The 26,479-nt window shown below is 52.8% G+C and overlaps 1 protein-coding gene across 3 annotated transcripts in view; it reads left to right on the top strand.

Moving 5' to 3' along the window:
• The window catches only part of TMEM51 (transmembrane protein 51), a 48,044-nt gene extending 29,847 nt beyond the window's left edge, over positions 1-18,197 (top strand). For all 3 annotated transcript variants that reach the window (XM_081088093.1, XM_081088094.1, XM_081088095.1), the window contains exons 2-4: positions 9,780-9,853; positions 14,244-14,763; positions 17,131-18,197. In XM_081088093.1, the coding sequence (XP_080944219.1) occupies positions 14,423-14,763; positions 17,131-17,539 (750 nt within the window). In that variant the 5' untranslated portion in view covers positions 9,780-9,853; positions 14,244-14,422 and the 3' untranslated portion in view covers positions 17,540-18,197. The remainder of the gene's footprint in view (positions 1-9,779; positions 9,854-14,243; positions 14,764-17,130) is intronic.
• Positions 18,198-26,479: the final 8,282 nt, after the last annotated feature.

Raw genomic sequence — 26,479 nt, 5'->3', positions numbered from 1 at the left:
TTGGGCGAGAGTTAATGTTGGAGCTAGGGTTTAGGGTTATGCAAATGTCCTCCTTCCCTCGGTGCGCCATGCTTGGGCACTTACTGTATACCAGCGCTGGACAGTTAACATGGATAAAACATTCACTCTTCAACCCTGTGAAGGGGGTTCTGTCTGTCTAATCATCACTGGCAGAGAGGGGGCTAATTCCTGGGGGGACCCTGGGGTTCCAGGAGCACCCCCCTCAAGGCTGCTGGGAGCAACAAGGGAGAAGACAGTGAAGCATTGGCCGTGCTGTGGAGGCCGTGAGCACTTGGCCGAGGGCAGTTCTTGTTGTTTTCCCCGAAGTGAAAGAGGTGCCGAGCCCCCCAAAGCAAACCCCGCTCTCCTCGGCCTGTCACTCCCCTCCCCCTCTCCTGCAGGCTGCCATGTTTTAGCCTCAATTGCAGTTTTATGATTAAACACCCCAGCGTCAATTATTTACAATACTTCCAGATGAATATCAGGGTTGCAGAGGCCTGAGTGAGTCACATGGGGGAAGCTGATATTTATGGAGGGGAAAGGACACGAAGGAAAATAAGGAACTCTACCTCCTGCCCACGGAGACCAAGGTCAGCCTCGAAAAGGCTTCCTGCAGCCAGGGCGTGGGGAGGGGGCTCTCCGTGGGCATGGGGGGATGGAGAGGCATGGGAGTGGGGGGACTGACAGCGTGCTCGCTCTGGAGCCAGACAAATCCAGCTTGAATCTTTGCTGTCATTCGCTGTGTGACTGAGCAGGTATCTTAACTTCTCTGAACTTCAGTTTCCTCATCTGTGAAAAGGAGGTTATTCTAGAAACTTTCTCATTAGGGTTCTTGGGAAATTTAAATGAGATATGAAATAATAAATTTAAAATATAATCCTATTAAATAAATCTTGGTAATAAGCATTAATCCACATATATAAAGTATTCTGATTTTCCAAATAAATAAAATTATTAATGAGCCCTTGCCGGCTTGGCTCAGTGGATAGAGCATTGCGGCCTGTGGACTGCAGGGTCCCAGGGTCAGTTCCGGCCAAGGGCACATGCCTGGGTTATGGGCTCGATCCCCAGTGGGGGGCATGCAGGAGGCAGCCGATAAATGATTCTCTCTCATCATTGATATTTCTCTCTCTCTCTCTCCTTCTCCCTTCCTCTCTGAAATCAATAAAGAAATAAAATAAATTATTAATGACCATAAATGCATGGGAAGCACAGTGCCTGGCCCTTGGTCAGCACTCAGGAGAAGGGTAAATGTTGTTGCTACCATTCCAAAAGGAAAAAAAAAGAATTGGGTGTGACAAGTGGCTTCCTAAACATTGGAAGCAGGAGGAGGCTGGGGGCTCGAGAAAGCAGCTCTGGCTAAAATGCTTCAAGTAGAAATTGGAGGGGGGCGGGGGGACAGGGAGAGGGCAGGACGAGGTCAGCTGTGTGCCAACAGGGCTCCTGGCAGAAGGTTTGTGAGCCACTTCTATGGCGGCACCGTCGCCGTGGCTGGAAAAGAACATGTCCAGATATGGGCAGGGTAAACTTTCTCCAACCGTGTGCTAATCTCCAGAATCAGGCCGGCCGGGAGAGGCCTGGGAACGGGGAGGGCTCTGCGCCCAGGAGTCAGCGGCCGCAGAGGTCCGCCGGTCATCTCCACACCCTCTAGCTTCGGTTAAACCCCTCACCCAAGGACCACGTAAGCGGCTTGTTTTGTTCGAGGGCCAGGGAGCTGTCGTTCTGAGCCGTCGGGAAAGCGGGGTGCCTGTGGATGCAGCCTGGGAACGCGTGCCTTTTATCCCAGTTTCATCCCGGCCAAGAGCGAGTGCGAACTTGGCTCAGGCGCAGGGCCCTGGGTTAAAGTGTAAACCGGGCAGAGGAGGGCGGCTCGCCCAGCCCCCCTCCAGCCTGGCCACCTGGGCATTGGGTGCAAAAGTGATTGGTTTGATCAGGATGAAGGAACTGGGCCCAATGAAACCCGCCATCGGGTAAGCCAACAGGCTGAGTGGGGCGGGCGCCCCGGGAAGGTGCGAACAGGAACGCTGCCTGCATTCATTTCCTGTAACCGCTGAGCCCGCACACGGTGGCTGAGAGCAACACACATTTATTCTCGTGCGGTTCCGGGGGTCTGGAGCCCACACACAGTCAGTTCCATGTCAGGACCAGTTCCTTCTGGGGGCTCCAGGGGCCCCACGCACCCCTCGGTTCACGGCCCCTCCTCTCGTCTCGCCAGCCTCTTGCTTCCATCACGTGTCGTACGTCCTCCTCCCTCTTATGAAGACACTTGGAATAACAATCAGTGGACCCACCTGGATAACCCCAGCTACTCTGCCCATCTTAAGATCCTTCATTCATCGCATCTGAAAAGTCCTTTTTGCCCCGTAAAGTACCCGTCAGGATGCCAGGGACTAGGATCTGGATGGCTTTGGGGGCCATGACTCAGCCCACCACATGCCTTTTCCCAAATTCTGAGAAACACAGGGTGGTGAGTGGCAAATATCTCTGAGCTGGACCCCAGATTCTTCTTTGCCCCCAGTGTAAATGGCCTCGAATCAGCCCCTCACCCCCTCCTGGCCTCTTTAAGAACGGATGGGTGCTTTAGGAATGAAGGGGTGCTCGCCGCCCTCCACACGTCTGTCGTCAGCTGGCCCATTTAGAGCAGGCACCCGACGATTCCCCTGAATGCATTCACTGACTGCTTTCAGCCTCCTGTCCCTGCCTCAGGGCCTTTGTGCAGGCTCCCTCCGCCTAGAATGCCCTTCTCCCAGGTTTTCGTATGGTTCTCTCCTCGTCTCCTGCAGGTCTTTGCTCAGATATCTTTGGTCGGTGGCTGTGTTTTCTGACCATCATATTTAAAATCACCGCTTCCGGCACCGCCTCCCGCCTCCCCAGCACCATCATTTCCCTCCAGCCTGACCTCTAGGATATTCTCCAGGCTGGTTCTCGGTGAGCTCCATGGGGACAGGCCTTCTATCTGTTTGGGCCATTCTTCTCTCCCCAGCGTTAGAGCAGGTGGCAGGTGGCAGGTGCTTAGTTAATATTCTGTTGAGTGAATGAATAAATGCCTGAATCTCAAAACTTTGACCTCGTTACGCGTAACAACCCAGCGAGGTAGGTCCCGGTCCCATTCCGCTCTCACAGATGAGCGACGGAGGCTGGAGGAGGTAGGAATGAAGTTGTCTCTGTAGCCATTCAGGGGCAGAGCTGGGCTAGGAATGCAGCCTCCTGCAAGGCGCCCACACCGTGGGGGGCGGGTGGAGTCCGTGCTCACATTTCAGCTCCCCCTCTGCCTTCTACTTTTTGCTGCAAAATGCCTCTTGGGGAGGAAGGACCAAATGAGTCAAGTCAGTGTCCAGGCCTGCTGCCCAAGGACAGTGCCGTGTCCAGACGATGCCCGGGCACAGGAGCCTGGCAAGCAGCCAATGCATTAACCAGGTGCCTCCAGCCTCAACTTCTGCCTCCCAGACTCCAGCCTGGTCCTCTGGTCCCTGGAAGGTCCTGGTGCCCAGAGGGTAGCCTCAGTGGCCAGATCATGTGGCCAAGCTTCGTTACAGGGGTTGGCCCTGCCTTGGTTTAGCTAAGCTTGTCCGGAAGGCTGGGGTTCTGTTGCCCCCGGGATGAGGAAGTTCCAAACAGGAGATTCTGTGCACAGGGCACCCCTTAGAGCTGTGAGGCCTGGGGCAAGGTCCTCCACCGCTCTGCCCCGTGTGTTCAGTGATAACACGGACAAAGGTGAGGCTGAAACAGGCTAACGTGTGCAAAGCACTCAGTGTGAGCCCAGCTTGCAGTCGGCGTCCAGACGATAGTGGCAGGTATTTCTGTTGCTGAGCAGATGCGGGGCCAGCAGGCTGGGCCGGGTGGCGGTCAGCGCCTGGGCTCAGCTGCTCAGCCCAGCTTGCCAGACGGAGAGGCCACTGCTGGCTCCTCCCCGGGCCTGGAGGAGGATCGAGGTGTCAGAGTCACTCTGAGTTGACGGTGACAGGAGCCCTGGCGGCTGCCCTGCACCCGTGAGCACCAGCGGGGAGCGCACAGAGATGTCACATTTCCCGAGAAACACTGCACGGGGCTGGAGACAGGGTGCCCGGTGCGGGCTTCTCAATAGGGTCACGTGCCGGCCACCGGCGCAGAGAAAGACATGGCCCATCAAACTCCCACAGAAAAGGTCCCTAATTTGTTTCCGGCTTCTGGTCTTCAGAGGGACTGTGTCCTCCTTAACTTCTCCAGCGCTTCAGTGGGTCAGCCTGGAGCCCCGAGCTGCAGGGCCTGAGCCCCTCACCCAGGCTGGGCGGGGAGGCTGCCTCTGAGCTCTGCAGTGTCTTAGCCCGAGCCCTTGCCTCTGGAATACCCTCGTCTCCTCCTACCCCACACTCCACCCAAGGACGTGTACATGTACCTCCAGGCCCTGCGGAGCTGCCGGTCTTACCTTCCTGCTCCCCGCCCCCCTCACTAGACCGGGTCGCTCTGTCTGTGGACTTGTTACTGGGCCCGCTTCAGCAGTACTGCTTCGTGGTTAAGAGTGCGGGTTTCAGGATCAGACATGCTTGATCTCTGCTTGCACAGGCTGTGTGGCCTTGGACAAGTAGCTTTACCTCTCTGAACCTCACCTATAAAATAGAACTAATAGCTATTAAATGATTATATATGGGAGGAGCTCCACGGAGGGCCTGGCAAAGTCGGTGTTCACCGCACGCTCACTGTTACCCGGATGTCGCCTTCCCTTCTGTGAGTGAGGGTCACCTGTCTTCCCGCCGGACTATAAAAGCATGTCTCACGCACCTGTGTGCTCCCCCGTAGCCCCCGGCACACAGTAGGGGCCCAGGAATTGTTGGGATCAAACTCTTTAAAAAGCCATTTAAAAAGAAGTGCACACCTGCCCGCCCTCGTGTGTTCGTGATCTAGTGTCTCCGAGGATAAACTGTGCCGTGTTCATTTCTGGCCTGTGTGTCCTGCCCAGAGAGCGGCCCACGGGGACTCGGCTTTGTGGGAGCTGGTGTGGTGCCGGGGACAGGAGGTGGACATCCGCGCCGGCTGGATGTGACTGTGAACCTTGGCTCTGCTGCTTCCAGCGGGGTGACCCAAGGCCAGTCACCTGACCTCTCTGAGACTCGAGGCAGGGGGCTGCTCGTTTCCGAAGGGTGGCTGTGAGGGTGGGATGAGTTTGTGGTCTGATTCAGGGTCTCAGCTGCTGCCGATTTCGTTCTTGTTGAGGCTGGTGCTTCTATTACAATCACACGTTGCTTAATGACAGGGTAGGTCCTGAGAAATGCATGGTCCTCGTGCGAACATCAGAGGCACCTACACAAACCCAGATGGTGCAGCCCACTCCACACCTAGGCTCTAAGGCTGCAGCCTGCACAGCAGGTTCCTGGGTTGAGTACTGCAGGCCATGCAGCAGTGGTGTCTGTGTGTCCAAGCATAACTAAACTTGAAAAGGTACAGTAAAGAGATAAAACGGTACACCTGTGCAGGGACTGACCGTGACTGGAGCCTGCAGGACTGGAAGATGCCGGGGAGTCAGTGAGTGAGTGGGAAGGCCTGGGCATTACTGGACACACTGCAGACTTTATCACTCTGTCCCACAAGTCCTCCCCCCGCTTCCTTCCGACAGGGTCAGAGAACCAGAGCTGTCACCGCTGCCCCATGAGCAGGGATGTGGGCTGGGTGGGAATATCAAGGAGAAACTGGCTGGGGGAGACGCCGGTCACCGTAACAGTGACTGTCAGGAGGGAGTGACGGTGGCCTGAGGGTCAGCAGGAATGAGAAACCAGGACGAAGGATAAGGAACACACAGGGACTGCCATGGCCACATGGGTGGCTATTGCCTGTCGGAGCAGTGGTCAGATCAAGGAACTTTGTGGTGGTTCAGGAAAAAGAGGGAGGCTGTTACCACAGAGAGAGTGTAGAACCGAGGACCCACTGTTTTGACTTTGGAAATTTGTTTTGTGTTCCCCTGGCCCTATAATATATAATAAAAGACTAATATGCAAATAGACCGAACCGTGGAACAACCGAACAACCGGTCACTATGACATGCGCTGGCCACCAGGGGGCATGTGCAGAACATGGCAGGCGTTGGCCGCAGCGGGATGGTGGAGCAGGTGAGCAGGGGTGCCAGACCAAGGCAGAGCACCAGTCCCTATCATCAGGGCGAGCCTCTGGTGGTTACTGAAAATTCTTTGCTCCCATGTGCCATGGTCCCACCCAAGCGCTGGCCCCACTCACATCCGCTGCCGGCGCCAGAGCCACTGCTCACACCCACTGCTGGTGCCTGGTGCCGGTTCCGATCACTCGGCACCATCAGTGGGTGTAAGCGGTGCCTGCTGGCCTGATCGCCCCTGAGGGTTCTCCACCTCCCCCTGCTCCTGAGGGGAAATCAGGGCAGCAGCTGCTGCTGGCGCCAGCCCCAATCGCTCCGCGCCATCTGCGGTTGCAAGCGGAGCTGGCACTGTCAGCTCATGGGAGCGGCAGGAGCAGGGCTGATGGCAGACAGGGGACTGGGGGTCATGGCAGGAGGGGCTGGGCGGGGGCGCAGAGGATGGGCCAAGACCCACCCCTGGGCCTGCCGCAGCCTCACAGCCCACAGGTCCTTTCAAGGTGCACGAATTTGTGCACTGGGCCCCTAGTCTGGCATAAAAGGCTCTCTCTGGTATTGAACTGATAGAAGAAATAAAACTATCTCTGCTTTACACCATTACAACCTGACAATATTTCCAATGTCCAGGGACAGGTTGGTCCCACAAGGAAAACTCTCACTGGAGTGGCCGTGGCACTTCATACAGGTTAAGGTGTTCCCGTGGGCCTGAGTCCGTGTACAGGACCTTAGGTCCTCAACAGAGCACCTACAGCCGGGTCCTCTGAAGTCCATCAGCCGGGCCTGGGGGCTGCAGCGCCCTCTGAACATGCATCGCTGGGGGACGGGCTCCTCTGGGAGTAAACAGGTCAGTGGCCGAGGGACTGGGGTGCAATCTGTGCGCTCAGAATTGAGGTACTATGAGTGAGAGGGAGTCCACTGCCAAGCTCCAGACACTGCTCCCGTTAGAGGAAAAATCCCCCTGAACCATAGCCTTCATTTCTCAGCAGAAATTCAGTAATCCCGTGGGACCACCGTCGAATATGCGGTCTGTGGTTGACGGAAACCTTGTTACGTGGCGCGTGGCTTCACCGGTCCTGCTGCTGTCAGCCCTCTGCCTTGCGGATTACTTACCAGCCTTCTTTTTCCCGTGGCTCCCGGCTCAGGCTGCCCCTCCCACCCCCCTTTGTGATTCATTCGCACGGGGCTTGCACTGCTCCCGTGAGCACGATCCACAAGAACCTGTTCCGATGGAACAGGAACCTGACACCCTTTGACCTTGGCTCTTGGGGATGTGGCCTGAAACTCCCTGACTGCACAGCGGCAGTGGCGGCGGCTGGGAGCCTGTCCCCCGGCCCCACGCCCTCCCTGCTGCCTGGGACTGGAACTTGGTGACAAAAGTGATTGTGGGCTGAACCTTGGCCGAGAGGGCCCCGCTGAATCCTTCCTTTGTGGTGGGAATGCAGCGCAGCCGGTTGAATGAATGGAGCGGGGATCCCTTATGCAGCTTGGCAGGAAGCGGTTGGGGCGCAGGGAGAATCGTCAAGGAGCCTCTTTGTCGCGGGGGCTGGTCACACTGCCAGACACCTCGACTGCCGAGAGCTCCTCCCCCAAAGCCGGCTGGGCCCACGCCTCTGGGGCTGTGCCATCCAGGGCCACAGGGCAGAGCTCAGTGGCCATGTGAGGTCTAGACCTGATCCCCGGGTTCTAAACCATGTTCTATAGAATGTCTGGGACTCAGCGAGAAGGGGGCAGAGCTGCTTTCTCTTGTTGGATTTTATTTAAATCACTGTCTTTACTTTAGGTTCATAGAGACTCCGGTCCAGGTGCAGGCCGCAGTGAGGACCCACGTGGGTCTCAGCCAGGTGGAGCACTCTGATGGCCAGAGCTGAGACTACCTTCCCCGGGACACAGCCCCTCCTCATCCCCCCCTGACCCCCCAAAACTAAAAATCCCTGCTGGCTCTGATTGGCCAGACAAGTGCCTGAGAGCAGAGATAACAGCTGCCAGTGGGAGTGGCGGGCTCACAGCTCTCCCACTCCTGCTGACTTCTACCTGAGAAGGTGCGGAAACCGCTGAAACCTCCAACCCCACCAGGGAATAGTGCTAGGGTCACCTTCTGCGGTTAGAATGGAAATCGCATTTCATCTGGGCACCTTGCCCATGCTGCTGGGAAATCATTTGCATACGATTAGGTTTCGGGATCCAGGTTCTCATGAAAATTAGCTCCCTCCCCTCCTCTCCCCCTCGGTGCCAACCTTGAACTGGGAATTTCCCTCAATTCGCATGGGATGTGGGCTAAACGTTTTAACTCGCCAGATAGTCATCCACTTATTCGTTCCGTTTACAGACAGTGAGTAGGTAGCTGTTACATTCCCAACACACGGTGCGGGATACTGGGCACACAGAGATGAAGACAGACAGGAGCGTTCTTTCAGGGAGTTCACGCTCCAGTAGGGGAGATGGGGAGCCACAGAGCAAGACTGTGTAGGTTGTGAGGGAATGCTGTCCACCCCGGGAAGGGGTGTCATCAAGGACCGAAGCCTGGGGTGAGCGAGCAGGCATTGATGTAGAGTGGTCAGGGCAGTCCTTGCTGAGGTGGCAGCATTTGAGCTGAGAGAGAAAGTAGCAAAGAAGCCAAACAGGAGAGACAGATGGAACAGCCAGTGCAAAGGCCCTGGGGCAGGACCTGCTTGGTGTGACTGAGACACAGAACAGAGGCCGCTGAGGGTTGGCGAGCCAGGAGATGAGGTGTGAGAGAGGCAGGAGCCCAATCCAACAGGGTGGGATTTGAAGACCATAGCAGAGGAGCTTGGATTTTATGCTAAGAGTGGAAAGACATGGATGGGCTTTTGGAAACTCCCATGCAAAGTTTAAGGAATCATAAGTCAAAACCCATGTACCCTCCACTATTCCCCTCCCCACCACCATGTCTCACTCCCCCAGGGAGGGAGCTGCTATCCTGAACTTTAGTTTATCATCTTTGCATTCCTGCCCAATGTTACAAAAGTCGACCAATATGTGGTTTGCCTGGTTCTGAACTTCATATAAACGGAATCTTGCTGCGTGTATGCTTCTGCAGCTTGCTTTTCTCTACAACGTCACGTGTGTGAGAATGGTCCGTGTTGGTGCCTGTAACTGCGGTTTGTCGTTTTCACTGCTGCCTAATACTCCACTGGGCAACACTGTCACGGCTCATCCTTTCTCCTGGGACAGGACCTTACTTGATTTTCTAATGTGGAACCACCCCTACGTTTTGGGGACAAACCCAATTTCATTGTGACGTAATATCTTGTTTTAAAAAACATTGCTGGATTCTGTTCGCCGAGATTTCGTTCAGGACCTTGGTTTCTAGGCGTGGGGGCCAGTCGGCCTGCCATTTCTCTTTCTTGCCTCATCCGGTTTTGGTTTTGGTATCAAGGTTATATGTGCCGCCATTGTATGACCCTAGGGAGTGTTTCCTCTCCTTTTAACCTCTGGAGCACATATACGATGGATAAAACCATGGGAGGGTTTGGTAAATGTAGCCACCATGTGGTTATCCTTCTGCAACCTCACTTCTTTGGTACAGAATCTTGGCTTCTTTGGGTGCAACCTTCCTGGCACGTACCCCTACCCAAACCCATGCTCTAACTCCCGAAAAACAAAGGAAACTCACATCTGCCCGTGAGCGCCTCACACTGGGATGCTCACAGCTGACTTACCACGCTCCTCTGGTTTCTTACAGGCGGGTCCTTGCCGCGAGGCTTGAGCATGAGGAGTTGTTTTCAGGCCTTTCTGGAGCCCCCCAGGTAACCACAGGTGAGTGCCTCTCTTAACTGGTTAACAATTTTTCTTGAAAACCCAGGCACAGGGTCCCTCACTTAAGCCCTCAGGACAGCCTTGAACATGAGCCATGGAGGGTCCAACTCCAGGGTCCGGAGGTGAACTCGGTGGAGCTGGGACCCCTCGGGTCCTGACACAGCACCCAGGCCATTCTGTTTTAGGAACATGTCAGACGCTATGTGGTCCAAATCCTCTATGCACAAAATTAGCTTCTTTCCATATTTTTCAAAGGGAAAGAACACCACACTAAATATAACACGGTCAGCGAGCCAGAAATAAGATAAATAGCCAAGCTGCACCTCAGGGAGCGTTCACATCCTGCCCACCACCACCCCCCTCGCCCCAGGCCATTGGGATCCTGGCTTCAGGGGGCGGTGCAATCGACCAGCAACCTGAAGCTACTGCTGGACACATAACCCTGCCGTGAGCCCCCAAAACAACATCCTTTATCTCATTTTCTTTTTCAAAAAGCAACACGTGTACATTTGTTTGGTTTTTTTTTTTTTAAGTCTCATTTTTCCCCGTGAGAAAAAGAAAGGAAAAATCGATCTAATCCCGTCACACAGAGAAAATAACTATAAACATCATGGTGTGTGTGATCCAGGATTTTGCAATGTGCTGTGATACATTAAGTAGCGTTTCTCAACCTCTTTCCCACTGTCCCCTAAGGACTCGTTATAAACTCTCTTTCTGTAATGCTCCCCTCCCCCTGCCCCCCTCCCCCATGAAATTTGAAGACCACAGAGGTACTGTCTGTTTATAGACTGCGGAGGGCCAAGACCACTCTAGTGTCTTAAGTTTATTACACCGTCCCCCAAAACCAAGTTTTTCCCCTTGTGGGTGATCTCACCCCATTCAGAATGCAGACTTTAAATAATATTTATAATAACAAACCTTTCTATAAGAACTTACTACATGCTGGCCACATCCTGTCCTGGGTGCTTTTACTTACCATAACTCCCCTATGATATGAGGGCTGGAGAGCTTATCCCCTTTTCAAAGTTGTGGAAATTGAGGCACAGAGAGGTTAAGTAACTTGTCCACGGTCACACAGCTAGGAAGGTACAGAGCGAGGATCTGAGAGCACAGGCATCCTGGCTCCAAAGTTCACACTTAACCACCAAGCTATGTTGCCTTGCAACAACGCATTCTGATTGTAAAAAAAAAAAAAAAAATCAAAATACAGACATAGAGAGTAAAAGGGACACTTCCCAAGGCTCCTCCTTCCCCAGAAGCAATCATTGTTATAAATTTGGAATGTGCCCCTCACCTGGGATTTTTACACGCATTTGTAGATATGAAAATGTACTGTCTCTTTTTTAACATGAGTAGGATCATCCAGTCTTTTTTCTTACATATTCATATATACGGATCTGTGTACATAGGCTTTTTAAATTAGCATCACACTGAGCTCACCGTTCTTTTAACCTTGCTCTTGGACTTTGAAATGCATCATTAGTTGCCTGGAGACCGTAATTTAATAAGCGCATGTTTTATTTCACCAGATCCAGGTTATTGGCTACTTAAGTCGCTTCTAGCTTCTCACTACCGTAAAGCTATAATGGATATCCTTTCCTTACACATAATTCTTAGAAGTGGGAATTGCAGAACCAAAGGCTCTAAATGCTGTGGAAACTTTTGATCCGTAAATGCCAAAATTTACCATCCAGAAAAATTGTATGAAATCGCCCATTCCAACACCCTCATCCACCCTGGGTAATATCAGTATCATCTGTTTTCAATCTTTGACAATCTGAGGCCTAGAACGTGTGGATCCTGACGTGTTATCTCTGCTCTGGACTCTCATCTCGGGCCAGTTTACTCACTGACCGAATAAGGCAGTGCTTGAATGGAGAATTAACGAGGGGGTGGTGGCCAACGTGGCCCCGATCGCTGGCTTAATAAACACACCATCAGCCTCCCAGGCACAAGGCCGACCTGCCGGGACCTTAACCGGTGCTCGGTCTGTGGCTTTTCCACCTCCTGCTTCTAGCAAAAGCCTCACGCTGCACCTCTCCACCACTGCGCCCTCCGCCTCTGCCTGGTCTCAGATCCGTCCGGCAGAACCAGGCGTCTCTAGGGCTGCCAACCCCTCCTCCTTCCCCTCGCTGGCCGGGAGTGATATTGTGAGAAACCAGTGCCTTGTGCTTACGGTAGACTGTTCCCAGCTGGTCCCACTCTGTCTGTCTGCAGCAGGACCCCTGTGCCCTGCCTGTCACACACATGCACACTGTGCACATGCATGCACACACATAGAGGATCACACACCATACAAATGCGTGCATATGCACATATGTACACACACGTGCATACACGTGCACACCCAATGTAGCATGCTCAGGGTGCAGGCCCTCTTGTGCCAGTGGGACGTCCGTCTTGCAGAGACTTTCCAAACGCCCTCCAGCCCGGCTTAGGACCCCGGCTGCCTAACTTACGGTTATTCCTTGTGGACTGCTGGCTGCTGGCCCGGAAGCCCCACCCACCCTTACCTTGCTCACCCGTGTTTCTCTAGTGCCCGGAACACTGCTTAGCGGATGCACAAGAAATGTGTGTGTGCGTGCGGGGGGGGGGGGGGGGTGTATAGGGGAGGGAGGTGAGGAACAGACTTCAAGCTGATGAAGGATGTTATCCCAAATATTTCTAGAGTATTTTCTAACAGAATGGCCAGTTTCAGAGGAAGGCCGTTGTTTAATGAGAAAATATCTCCGAAGCGTCGGATTTCAAGCAGCCTGGTTAGCGTCCTCTGGGGAAGATCGGAAAGAATGCAGGGTTGAAAAGAGGGCCTTGGCCATCTAAACATCCGTAGGCTTCGGCTGCCTGCAGAGGCGGCTGCCTCGCGGAATGAACGTATTGAGGAGTGGTCATCAGGGAGCACCGCTTCTTCCTGGATTTTTGGCCGGGTCACTGGTCCGTTGCTACTCACGTCATCTGTGTCTCCTTTGAGCTGAGGAGGGTGGGAATCTTGACTCTGCTTTCATGATGTTTGGAGTCTCGCACTTCCATGCTTGTCAGCCTGACACTGTGAGAGAACAGATAATGGATAAACATCTCTGTCACACACACACACACACACACACACGCACACGCACACACACACACGCACGCACGAGCATTGCTTGCTCGTCCTCCTTGGCCCCTGGACATGTTCCAGGCTAAACCTTCAGGTGACGTGCTGACGTGGCTCACTCTCCCGGCCAGGAAGTGGTGATGGAACCCCGGGACGGCTGGCTGCTCCCTTTAGCACGAGGTCTCTGAGCTGCTTCAAGGGAAGAGGGGCACAGCAGCTAAGGTGCGGACGGTGCACGCTTCTGTCCCTTTAAGCAAAGGAAAACTCCATGTGGCTGAAGGGACGTGTGTCTTCATGCGGCCTGTGTTCACTTCATTCCTGTGACTCCACAGACAGCTTCTGAGTCCCTGCTGTGGTCAGGCCCAGAGATGAGGAAGATAGGGTCACAGGAAGAGAGAGACTTGCCACACTCGTTGCCGGGGGCTCGGAGGAGCGCACCGAAGGGGCAGCCGAGCTGGGGTAGTCACCGAACCGCAGAAATGCTGCAAGTGGGTGTGCAGAGAAGGGCGAGGAGAGCGATGAGTGGGAGAGGCAGGACCAGGCCAGGTCAGCCGTGACCTTCATTCTTTTGTTCTTGTTGTTTGGTTAATCCTCACCCATGGATATTTTCCCATTGGTGGTTGATTTTTTTTAGAGAGAGTAGAGATAGAGGTAGAGAGAGAAACATTGATGCAAGAAAGACACATCGATTGGTTGCCTCCCCCATGTGCCCCAACCAGGGCCAGCGATCCAGCTTCCAACAGAGGTAGGTGCCCTTGGCCAGAATCAAACCCAGGACCCTGTAGTCCACAGGCCAATGCTCTATCCACTGAGCCAAACTGGCTAGGGCCATGACCCTCATTCTGAAGAGCCTGGAGTTTCCGCGGCAGGAAATGGGAAGCCACTGAGGCTGGGGAAGACCCCAGTGGGCTGGCTGCACTGGGTCCCCTTGACCGATGCCCGTCGCCCAGGCGATTCTGCTACAGTCATTGATCACGGCTTGTGCGTGCCATCATTCACACGCCTCGCGTACTCCCGTGAGACTTCACTGCACTTCATTTAATTCCACAAGATGTTGGACCGACCCGGAGGCCTGACCTCTCTGGCCTCCTGCAGGCAGCGGCCTGGCTGTTCCTTTTCGGGTGGGCGTAGGCGGGGCAGCCTTCCTGGTGTAAGACATCTGGAATGCATCAAAGGCAGCCCAGCCGGAGCCTGGCTCCATCTCAGTGCAGCTCCCCAACTCCCTCCAGAGCACAGCCGCCGCGCTCTCAAAGGCCTGGTGATCGCAGCTGATTTTCCTCTCCTCTGCTTTCCCTTCAGGCTCTGGCCGCAGCTGTCCCCACCGATGCCTCGCGTGTGCCCGAGTTCTGCTGTTTTCCTAGTGCGGCGCTAGGGATCCTGGTCAGTGCGTTTAGGGGTTTTTGTGGTGGTGGCGGCGGCGGCTGCTTTTTAAATTTATTTTCTTCCTTGGACCCGGGCCCTGCCCTGCCCCCGCTGGCATGATGGCCCAGTCCAAGGCCAACGGCTCGCACTACGCGCTGACCGCCATCGGCCTGGGGATGCTGGTCCTGGGGGTCATCATGGCCATGTGGAACCTGGTGCCCGGGTTCAGCTCCGGCGAGAAGCCCACAGCCCAGGGCAACAAGACGGAGATAGGCAGCGGCATTCTCAAGAGCAAGACGTTCTCCGTGGCCTACGTGCTGGTGGGGGCCGGGGTGATGCTGCTGCTGCTCTCCATCTGCCTGAGCATCCGGGACAAGCGGAAGCAGCGGCAGGGCGAGGAGATGGCGCACATCCAGCACCTGCCGGGGCCCGAGCCGCACGCCCCGGAGGAGGACAGGTGAGGACGGGCCGACCACCCCCCTGCTCCCCCGCAAGCCCCAGACCGGCCAGGGCCATGCATGCACACACCCAAATATCGTAGCTGTGGGGTTAGGGAAGGTCCGCAGAGGTGTGCAGCAGAATGCTAGCAGTCGGAAAGTGTGTGGCTTTATTTCCTTCGCTAGAGTTTTCATAATTCAGAGGAGAAGAGCGTAGTCTTTACCTTCCCACTCCCCCACTCCGGCTCCGTAACACAGCTTCTCATTGAACAAATCACTTTATACGTCCATCCCAGAGTCTCCCAAGGACAGTGGTGTGAGCGGGTTACAGGTGCCCCTAGATTTTGACGCCCCCAGGGAGGTGGCGTGGGGACTGGGGTGGCCCGAGCCTCCCGCTGGGCTGCCTGTCCATCCCTCCCGGCGTGCTGTGGGCATCTGCTTTGAGTGGAAGTGGTTGGGAAGCAGTGTTCTCTGTGATCACAAATGCCCCAAACAGAATTAAAGGATGAGTGATGTGTTGGGGATACATGATAAACGTTAATGCCCCCATTATCAAGAGCCCTTGCACATGAATAAAGATGAACACGCCGGTAGGAAAATGGACAGAAGGAGACAGGCAAGCATTTCAGAGACGTCCGGACTATTGATGATGTCCAACCTCGTTAGCCATGAAATGCAAACACAGAGAAGGTGTCGTTATTCTTTGCCTCTCGTGCTGGCCGTGACAGACGGCCCGGGCGCTGGCGGGCTGCCGCTGGCCGCGTGACCTTGCAGGAGGGGAGTTTCACAGTAAGAGGCGGTGTTAACGATGTGGGTGCCTGTCGATTCTGTTCGGAGAGCTGATCCTTGGGAGACAGCCACACAAGCACAAAGGAGTTTGTGCCTCTGTGTTTCTCAGAGACGCACCCTAAATATCCATCCATCGGGCTCAATTGTGGCCTGTCCTCCAGCGACCTTCTGAGCAGTCACAGCTGATCTCTACTTGCTGGTGGGGGGCCGTGTCCGCCACCCTGAGGACAGGAGGTTATCACACAGCATTTTCGGTGCAGGATGCTGTGTGATAACCCACAATATCTGATGCGACAACCGGGGCCGACGTGGAGGGCAGCCTCATGGCGTCCAGTGTAGTGGCTGTGGGGTCAGGTAGGGACGGATCTGGAAAGGTGTGCAGCAGAGCGTTAGCAGTGGGGGGGTCTGGGAGGGCTTTCTTTTCTTCACCGGATCTTTCTGTGCTTGAATTTTCTGTAAGTAGCTCTTATCTTATAGGAAAGCGCTACTTAGAGTGGGAGGGAGTTGTTTTTACTTTGGAAAACTTAAACCTATTTTCTGATAATAAAAGACAAGCGTGCATGTGCTAGAAAACTTGGGAAAGAACGAAGAAGGAAAAGCAGTCCCCCATAATTACTCACCGAGCCGTGAGCTCACCCGGTGCGTGCCCGAAGGACATGAGAGGAAAGCCAGACAACAGCAAGGTTTCAGATGCTGTTACCATCCCACCGGTCCGAGTGTAGGGCTCTGGGAAATGGCTGTTGGCATCAGTCCCTATAAATGTGTAAAAAACACCCTGGTTTGGGAGTTTTTATTTCAACAGTCAAATGAACGTAAGGATGAGGACCTGACTTATTCTTTGAGTCTTATGGTGAACCTGGAAGATAAAAATCACAGAATAATTTGAAATACAGTGGGGCCTTGACTTACAAGTGTCCCGACTAACGAGTTTTTTGAAATACCAGCTGTCTCTCGGCCGATTTTTTGCATTGAGTTCACAGAGTAATTTGAGTTAACGAGCTCCTTAACGAGCTCAGTCTCGGAACGAATTAAACTCGTAAGTCAAGGCCCCACTGTCCGTATAAATTTTACATTCAGATATGCCTTCTCTACCTGGGGCCAACCATTTTGCTTCGAGCTGGCAGCTGTTTCATGCATGTTTATGTTGCCTTTTGGCTACAGGACCAGCTGGGCATCAGAATAGCCCAGTGGGCATGTGAAGTGTGGGACTTACAGGCAAGGAGCGATTAACACCCAGATAATATGATGTAGTGATTGAGAATGCGGTATTCACTTCCCACCCGCTCACTTGCTAAAGGTATGGCCGAGTCAGGTAACCTCAATGTATCAGTCTTCCCATCCATACAATGGGTATCATAATAGCACCTAACTCATAGGGCAGTGACATTGGCTCATATGTGCTCAAGTACTTAGCACACTGCCTGGCTCACAGCAAACAGAAGAAGTGTTAGCTTTTATTACTTCTCAGACCCATTGGTTCTTTCCAAGGCAGGTGTCTATGAGCCCAGAGCCAACGCTTGATTTAGAGTCCATCTTCTCATGATTTTAGGTGACTTGAGGCCTTGCTCACCCTCGTGCCTGTGCTTGTTGTCTTGCAGCCAGGAGGACGAGGAGGAGGCCTCCTCAAGGTACTACGTCCCCAGTTACGAGGAAGTGATGAACACCAACTTCTCAGAAGCGAGGGAACCAGACCACAGCCCGAGGTTGAGCATCTCTCTCCCCTCCTATGAGTCCCTGACGGGGCTGGACGAGACGAGCCCCACGACCCCCAGGGCCGACGTGGAGGGCAGCCTGGGGCACCCACCCGACAGGCAGAACTCCAAGTTGGCTAAACGCCTGAAGCCACTGAAAGTTCGAAGGATTAAATCCGAGAAGCTTCACCTCAAAGACTTTAGGATCAACCTGCCGGACAAAAACCTCCCTCCTCCCTCCATCGAGCCTTTGACTCCCCCGCCACAGTACGACGAAGTCCAGGAGAAGGCCCCCAACGCCCGGCCCCCCGACTGACGGCCCCTCTCTGGGGTGTTCCCTCCGGTCACTCACCCTCCGCACCAACAGCCCCCAATGAAGCCACTCCAGCCACAGTTGAGAAGCGAGGGGACAGATGCGGACTGAGCAGTTTCGAATGGGGGGTGTGGGTTGGGGAGTCCTGTGAGTCTGGGGTGACGCACGTCCACAGAACCTTCCATAGCTGGCGCACTGGACGGAGATGCTGTCTCGGGTCCCGTGATGCTGCGGGCCCCATGGGGGGAGGGGCGGTGCATCTTCCCCATTGTCTTTCCTCAACTGAATCAGTGGTGACAACAGCCTCTTTCCGACCAGGAAAGGATGCCTGGTGACTGGTGTAGAGTGTGGTTTGGTTTTGCTTTTCACTGTGACTGTTTTGTTTCCAAAAGAAAACAAGTTAAGCCTTTGCTTTCTTCACCGGAGTCCTGAAACAAAGGGCTGGATGACTGTGTGGGGGTGAGGCCCAGGGTGGGTTCTCAGAGCCCAGACGCTATCGGTTCTTGGAGGGCCCGAGGCCTGAAGATGCTGAAGACCATCTTAACCGGTACACTTGACTAGTCCCTCCTGTGCAACGGCAGGAAAGCTGGAGGGGACGTTCCGTTCCTTCCAAGATGCCGTGCAGCTGAGCTTTTTATAATAAAATATTTTATTTGTAGTACATGCGGGTGCTGAATTACTTGAGCAGCTCTCCCAAGACTGGCTTGCTTATGGAGCAGTATCAATCATACTAACAGCTGATCCGTACCCCACACATACTGTATGCCAGGAGCTGTGCTGAGCACCCCACGTATGTTCTCCCATTTCACCTGTACCCATTGTGTAGGTGAGTCATGGAGGCTCGGGTTCATTCAAGGGCCCATGCCACAGCGAGAGTAAGAGGCAGGGCTGGGGTTTGAACCCGGCCGTCTGGCTCCAGGGCCTGAGTTCTTAAACACTCCACTGTGCGACTCAACATAAAGGGCTTTTCCAGACGCTGAATGAGGAGTTGTGTTCCCCAAGAACAGAGGCAGCCCACAGGCCCCACAGAAAGTTCCGGTGCTTAGCCCTAGCCGGTGTGGCTCAGTGGATAAAGCGTCAGCCTGTGGACTGAAGGGTCCCAGGTTCGATTCTGGTCAAGGACACATGCCCGGGTTGTGGGCTTGATCCCCAGTAGGGGGCGTGCAGGAGGCAGCCGATCAATGATTGAACTCTCATCATTGATGTTTCTATTTCTCTCCCTCTCCCTTCCTCTCTGAAATTAATAAAAATATATTTTTAAAAAAGAAAGTTCTGGTTCTTAGCAGCTCACTACCTATTTGAACATCCTTCCTACATCTCTGTCCCTGAGAACTGGCCACGAGGCAGCTCGGCCCCCAGAACTGCCGGGCTGTGTGGTCATGCAGGTGGGTGAGCATGTCCTTGTGGGGAGGACAAAGGGACTGCCTGCGGGGCCCAGGAACGCAGGTCAACTAAGGAGAACTGCCCAGAGGGTCACGGACGTCTGGGAAGACAGACCTGGCTCCCAAAGAGCCTTCCTAGTATTTGCAGCGTGGAGCAGCCTGTGGGAGCCAGTGTGGCCGGGAGCGTGGTTGGAAGAGTAAATTCTCAGGCCCTAGATGATTCCTAGAAGCTCCCGTGGGCGGGGAGTGGCAGCAGTTAGAAAGTGAACCACTTCTTATCTGGGAGTTGGCAGCAGGTCCTGAAGTTCCAACCTTTCGCTTTCCTGATGCAAATCCTCCTATATAATAAAAGCGTAGTATGCAAATTGTCCCCTCCACCGGAGTTTTTCTGGTAAGTGACAGGGAGCCGCAGCACATCGATCTCAGATTCTCCAATAATCGATGGAGACCAACTATCAGGGGCAAGCTGAGCCAGAGGCAAAGGCAGAGACACCAGAGAAGGAGCACACCATAGGCGGATGCAGATGTATCCAGATCATCTGCCAGATGAATGTAAAAGTCTTTAAAAGGGGGCCCTTGCAAGAAGAGGTGGCTCCGGGCCAACAGGGCTGCCCAACACATGTGTCTCATTGACACCAACACCCCAGGAGAAGAGCAGACCCTGGAAATCCGCAGGGTTGAGGAAGGCAGTCAGACGGGTGACATGCTGATGCCAACCAACCAGCCCCACATGCAACATGTGGCCAAACATCTCAGTCCCCGGCGCTGCTTACACATCTGCCAACAAGACGTCTCACTTTCAACCAGCGGTTCTCCCCCGGGATTGATTTCCCTGCCCACGGGTGTTGGCGATGTCCCCGTGGTGGGAGGGGGCTGCTACTGGCATCTAGTAGGGCAGGGATGCTGCCAAACATCCCACAGTGCATAGGACAGTCCCCACCACGAAGAGTTATTCTGCCCCAAACGTCAGAAGTGCCCAGGTTGAGAAGCCCTGCCTTCGATGAAGAAAGATCATTCTCCTGGACAGAGGGGCTCCGGCCACCTGTGTCAGCTCAACGCCGTCAGAGACAAGTAGGCAACAGTCATCCTTGGAGATCAGCCAGCATGTGGTCTTGTCTTTTTTCCAGCTGTCATTTTTACAGACTGTTTTCTTATCCCGCTCCAATGTGGAACTTTAAATCAAATTCTCCGTGGCACGATAAAAACCGATTTCTCTTCCTTCCTTTTTTTCTCCATCCCCAGTCCCAGCTCTGCATTGAAGCCTGGCGTTTACTAACTGAAATATAAAGGATGTGGGAAGGACAAGGGGCAGGAGTAGTTACAAACGCAAAGAGACTTTGAGAAACGTTAAACTATTGGAAAGCAAACTTGGAACTAAGGCTGGCTACATAACAAAAGAAAACAATTTAGATCGGTGGTTCTCAACCTGTGGGTCGCAACCCCTTTGGGGGTCGAACGACCCTTTCACAGGGGTCGCCTAAGACCATCGGAAAACACATGTATAATTACATATTGTTTTTGTGATTAATCACTATGCTTTAATTATGTTCAATTTGTAACAGTGAAATTGGGGGTCACCACAACATGAGGAACTGTATGAAAGGGTCGCGGCATTGGGAAGGTTGAGAACCACTGACTTAGATACAATCTGGGGAACAAACATTATGGCTTGGCCTTTTCTGGACTTTAAGCCTTCTTCTCGGAAAAAAATCCAGCGTGCTTCTCAGGAAATCAGCGGGGCTTAGTGCTGGGAGGTGTGTGGGAACTTTAAACCCAAGCAAATAACTCTTGGCATTTATCCTGGGGATGTCTTACTTCAGAATGCGCCCTTGACAGCTGTGTCCAGTCAAGAAAAATCATTTGCATCTACTGCATCAAAACACAAATAAGAGAGAAATAACCTAGCGATGGGATAGCAAGCTTTCCTTTGACTTTTTGGATAAACGGTGACAAGCCGTGCATGTGCGTGTGGAAGAGAAACTGTGTGAATACCTGATGGGAACAAGTGAATGGATGCATCTGCCTTATCTAGTTCCTGCCGCTTTCAAAGTCGAACCAAAAACAAAACGCCATAAAAAGCGGCATTCCTTTTTTGTTTATGACACATTCGTTTTCAATCAGATTCCAAGTCCTAGCCCACAAATGGACGTTTGTACACAGGAAAGGACACGCAGTTCCAGCAGCTGCGATGGTAACGTTAGGTCATCACCGGCCGGTTCTTTGAAATCAGCACAAATGCAGCAGAGGAAATGTGCAGGGACGTACGTCTTACAGGAGGGGTTGCGGGCAGAAGGGCGTAATCGTTTTTTTACTGACCTTAAAAGGGAACGCTGTCAGGGGATATAAGTAAAGCACAGGGAATGTAGTCAGTAATATTGTCGTAACTATGTATGGAGCCACTGGGGTGCAGGAAATACCGAGGGGGACACTCTGTAAGTATATGATTGTCTAACCACTAGGCTGTACACCTGAAACCAATCCATGATGAAATTGAAAGTAAAAGACACACACAAACATAACGCTAAGTCTGTTGAAAAATATCCATTCAATCAATAAAATGGCAAAAATAATTAGTGACACCCCCCGCCCCCGCCCTGAAATCTAACTGCTATTTAGGATAAAAGTTCACTTTAATGTTCATCTCCCAAGCTTAGAAAAATGTTAAGCCCTGAAATGTTTCCATTGACTTGAAAACAGGAAAATTGTCCATTAATCTTCCCTTACGCCAATAATAGAAAGGTCTCCAGGGGCAAAATGGGAGCCAGAAATAAGCCTGAAGCAGAAACAGGAGGAGAAGAACAGTATACGGCTAAGTCCTACGGGGCTGTTAAACACAGACCATGCCGTCATCTTCCTTCACGCAGAGTTGAATTCTCAGGTGTATACGTTTTCATACATCCTTTAACTGAGCAAACTGAATTTAAAAGAATGTGATTTTATTTCTATGGGTCAATGTCAGGGTTTCTCAACTTCGGCACTATTGGCATTTGGGGCTGAATCACATTGACACGGGGGGGGGGGGGGGGGGGCGGGGCGGGCAAGGAGCTGTCCTGTGCATCGCCAGGAGTCACACTGCAAAGAATCCCCACAGGTTAATTTCCATCAAAAATGAAAACGCAGCCAAACGACGAGAAGCAAGTCAGTATGCGCCAGAGGAAGCAGAAACAACAAACAATAGGTGGAGGCCCTTGCCCAAGGGCTTCAGACATTGAAGTGATCAGATCAGATTCTAAAGTCACTATGGATTAAATATTTAAAAAAACAAAAATGGATTTAAACATGAGCAAAGGATGAAATGACAGAAAATGGCCAGGCATCTGTCCTCAGGACTTTGTGGGAGCACAGGGAGAACAGCTGGACCCTGGTACCTTCGCACTTCTGCGCTGGTGGGAGAAACAGACTTATGTACAGAATCGAATTAAGCTGGGGGTGAAAGCTCAAGTGCTTCCGGAAGCCCGAGAGGAGATGTGAGCCGTGCAGAGGCCGGGAGGACAGAGGCTGCCTCTTTTCAGTCCTACCAGATCGGTGATCCGTATGCAAGAGCAGAGCCAGGAATAGCCAGGGGCTCCCATTTTCCAAGGAAAGGCGTAAATCCAGATTTTAATGTAAACTGAAATGATCTGTGTATGTTGGCTACTGTGGTGGACATCTGAAGTTTCTGTTACCCACATATCAATTCACTTCTCTAAAATATTGTGGGCTTGTGACCACTCTTCATAGACGACATCTTTCTCCCCATCTCAGCCCCGTCTCTCAGAGATGGTGGGGACTCTCTCTCTGGCTGCAGGGATAGGCATGTAGCTCAAGTTCAGCTTTGGAGAGGATTTGGAGAGTACAGCAGCCTCCACAATAATTGAGTCGGGAATGGGCCTGTGATTTCATCAGAAAAAATGAGAAGCCGAAAGGCCTTTTAGGGAACTTCAGGGAAGAGATGATCACTGTTGCCCATGGGATTCAAACCTGAGAAGATGTAAGGGCTGGAGCCATGGCAGCCCTTTTGTGACCATTATACGGAGGTTCTGCCTGAGGCTGGGTGCACATGGTTAAAGCATTGCTGAGAGCTGGAGGGAGGCCTGATGACGTCACTTGGGCCTGAACCCAGCAGTTCCTTCTAGACTTTTCATTTTTAATAACCAGTGAATTTGCTTTCACGCTGAAGTCAGAATCGGTTTCTCAGCCACGCCACAGAAAGAGCCCTATCCCTTCAGCACTAATCAAACGTCTTTACACCACAAAAGCCAAACAGACATACCACGGCTGACCATGGCCACGCGGTTTGTATCCGTGGCGCCTGCCTCCCCTCTCCCTGGTACCAGCACCCTTAGCTCCTCTTGGCGCCTGTCTTCTCGCCTCTATTCCCACCGTGCCTATCATCCGCCACAGACTCCTCTCCCTGCTCTCCCTCCTGAGAGCCTAACCCATCCCTCACGACTCAGGTCAAATGTTACCTGCTTTCTTTTTGTAGAGTATTTCCCGACCACCACCACCCCTGCCCTCAGCAGAAGAATGTACCCCTCTCTTCTTCCCGGGCTCCTCTGACTCCTCCACACACTCTCCCCTTGAGCACCCAGCCTTGCCGTGTAGGATCCTAATTCCCCAGCAACATTCCTGTCTCCCTCGCTCCTTGACAGGGATCCAAATTCAGGCTCAGATTAGAAGGGATGATCTCTGCGACTTGGGTTTCAAAAAAACAATCCGTTCTTAGGAGAGGTCAGAAAACAGGGTGAAAGACGAGGATTTGGGTGAGGGAGGGGAAAGAAAAGAACAGTTGTTCTGGGGAAGAGAGAGGTCTGTGTTGAGTACAGTGAGGAAGGAGGAAAAAATGAAATGATTCAGAGGGAACCTGAGAAGAAATGTCTAGAGAGGCAAGAGGTTGGAAGGGAAGGCACGAAGCATCTGACGGGAACAACATCCCCCACCCCACACCCACCTGCCCCCCGCCCCCACCCCTCCAAAGAAGCTCAAAATAGGAGCACTGTTCACATGAGCAGGGAGCGCAGACCGTAAGCAAGGCCTGCGGAACCTGCAGGAAACAGGAGAGAGGGTGGCAAAGGGTGAGGTCACCTCACACCAGATACACTGGGAGGCTGTCTGTGGATTGAAAGAAGCTTTCTCAAAGGCGGGGCTCCTGTTGGCTTAACACTGACCCGAATCAGAGCCACCAAGGACTTCTGGAATTTGCCTTTCAATAGCAGACCTGGGGGAGGGCCCCAGAGGCCAGGCCTGTTGCTAGATGGGCCTTAAGAGCCAAATGGGCCAAAGGTCAACACAGGCAAGCGCTGTACTCGTCTCAAGGGGCCTGTACACAGTTCCTGGCCTCCTTCCCCAGGACCAACTGTGTCTTCAGGTGAACCAATAGCTCAGCCAGACTGTACCCCGTCACAGGGCACCCTAACCTTTGCTGGGGAGAAATCTGGTCAAGGCTCTGGGTCCTCTTCCCAGGAAAATGCACATGGGCTCAGATACATCAACGTTTCCTCTCCATTTCAGGTCACACCTGAGGCCCACCCCTTGAACAACAGTTCCTAAACTCATTCATTTCATTGGGAAAAAAAAAAATTGAGTGCCGGCGACATGCCGGTACGACACTGATGAGCAAGACAAGAATCCTTGCCTCCTGGAGCGTAGCTTCCCGTTTATATGATGGCCTTGAAACCGTCAGCAGGTCTGGCGTCGTGGCTGGGAATTTGGTGATCCTGACATGGGACCTACTATCGCAAAGAACCCAAGTCCAAGCCCCTCTGTAAGAGAAGGGAGGAGAGATGGGAAAGCACGCGCTCTGACCAGAACGTTCCTACGTGTCATGCAGCCGAGGGAGGTGGGCGGCACCGGTGCTTTGGGAAAATGGTTGGCAGAATCCCCTAAAGCTGGACCTACGTGGACTCTACTCCTTGGTATCCGCACCTGAGACGTGTGCGCACGTGGATGCCAAGAGGCTCATACAACAATGGCTCCCCAACACTCCTGGTGTCCAATCTCCTGTACACCCCTCCCCTTGAGTGTGGGCGGGACCTGTACCTCCTAACCAACAGCAAGCTGCAAAGGTGAGGAATGTCCTTTCTGTGATCACCTTACATAAAATCGTAACTTCCATCTTGCTACTGGATTGACTCACCTCACAGAGAGGCCCATCTGGGAAGAAACACAGGGGCCCCAGTCTACAGCCTTTAAGGAACGGCATCTTTCCAACAACCACATGGCTTGAAAGGGGATCCTTCCCCAGCTGAACCTCAGATGAGACCCCAGCCCTGGTCAACTCCGGGTTGCAGCCTATGAGACCCTGAGCAGAGGGCCCCGCTGAGCGCTGAAACCGGGAGATGACACTGAGATGACACGTGCATGTTGTTTGGAGTGACTAGGTTCATCACACTTTGTCACGCAGGAAGCGATGACTAATACAGTGGAATGCAACACAGGCATGAGAATGAATCAAACAACGTGGTTCAATCTCACACACATCATGTTGAGCGAAAGAAGCCAGGCAGAAAATGGAATCTGTGTGATTCCATTTATACGAAGCTCAGAAACAAGCAGAACTAATCATCCAGGATATTGGACGTCAGAGAGGTGGGGGGGCAGTGGCGAGAAGGGAGCACAGAGGGAATCGGGGTGGGGGCTGGTGAGGCTCTGCTTCTTGGTCTGGGTTCTGGTTACGCAGGTGCATACACTTTGTGAAAAGTCTTCAAGTGAACACCATGATATGCTCACTTTTCAACAGTGTATTCTTCTTTTTTAATAAAAAGTTTACCCCCAAAAGCATACAGTACTCTGGAGTGAAATAGCCAGGGTTCAAATCCTGAACCCATCGCTTACAAAATTCGTGCCTGGACAAGTTACTTGACTTTTATGTGCCTCAGTTTCCCTTTCTATAAAAGGGAATTAAATAAAACTGTGCATGGCATGGTAGCTGGTTCCTAACAAGCCTTGATAAATATTAGCTGGTTTTGTTAACTACATTCATAAGGGTTCCTTGTTACAAGCAAATGATAATAATTAATAATCATCATCACAATGAAGGTTTGCCCAGATGCCTGGAAGTAGAATTTATGGGTTTGTCCCACTGAGACCAGCTGGGTTCTCGGGAATCCTCTCTGGGGGCTTCCAGGGGCCGGGGCTCAGCCTGTCTCTGACATCCACACCCAGAAAGGTGCCAGAGCAACGGGCAAAGTGGCATGGGACTGTTCAGGGGTCAGGTTTGCTCTGGGTAGGGGCTGAGTCTGGAGCACATCAGCGTTTCCCCAGGGGGTTTGTGACCTGGGCTGAGATTGAGCTGCCCTCCCGTATCATCAGAAAACAACAGCAGGCAGTAATTGCAAACTGCAAACACTCAAGAGTGATTCTACCGCACCATCACAATTTAATATTTTACACGTATTAACCCATTTCACCCTTCCCGTTAATGCTGCTATTATCTCCATTTCACAGGTGAGAGGAGTAAGGTCCAGACAGAATAAAACAAACAACAGGCCCATTAAAGGTGGACTGAGCACATGTCATCTGCCGTTTTCAAGCAGAAGGTACAGACCAACTCCTGTGGCAAAGCCCAGGGAACCAAGGGGAA

The sequence above is a fragment of the Myotis nattereri genome (genome assembly GCF_964212035.1).
Source record: "Myotis nattereri genome assembly, chromosome: 3".
NCBI lineage: Eukaryota > Metazoa > Chordata > Mammalia > Chiroptera > Vespertilionidae > Myotis > Myotis nattereri.
This window is presented reverse-complemented; position numbering and strand designations above follow the sequence as displayed.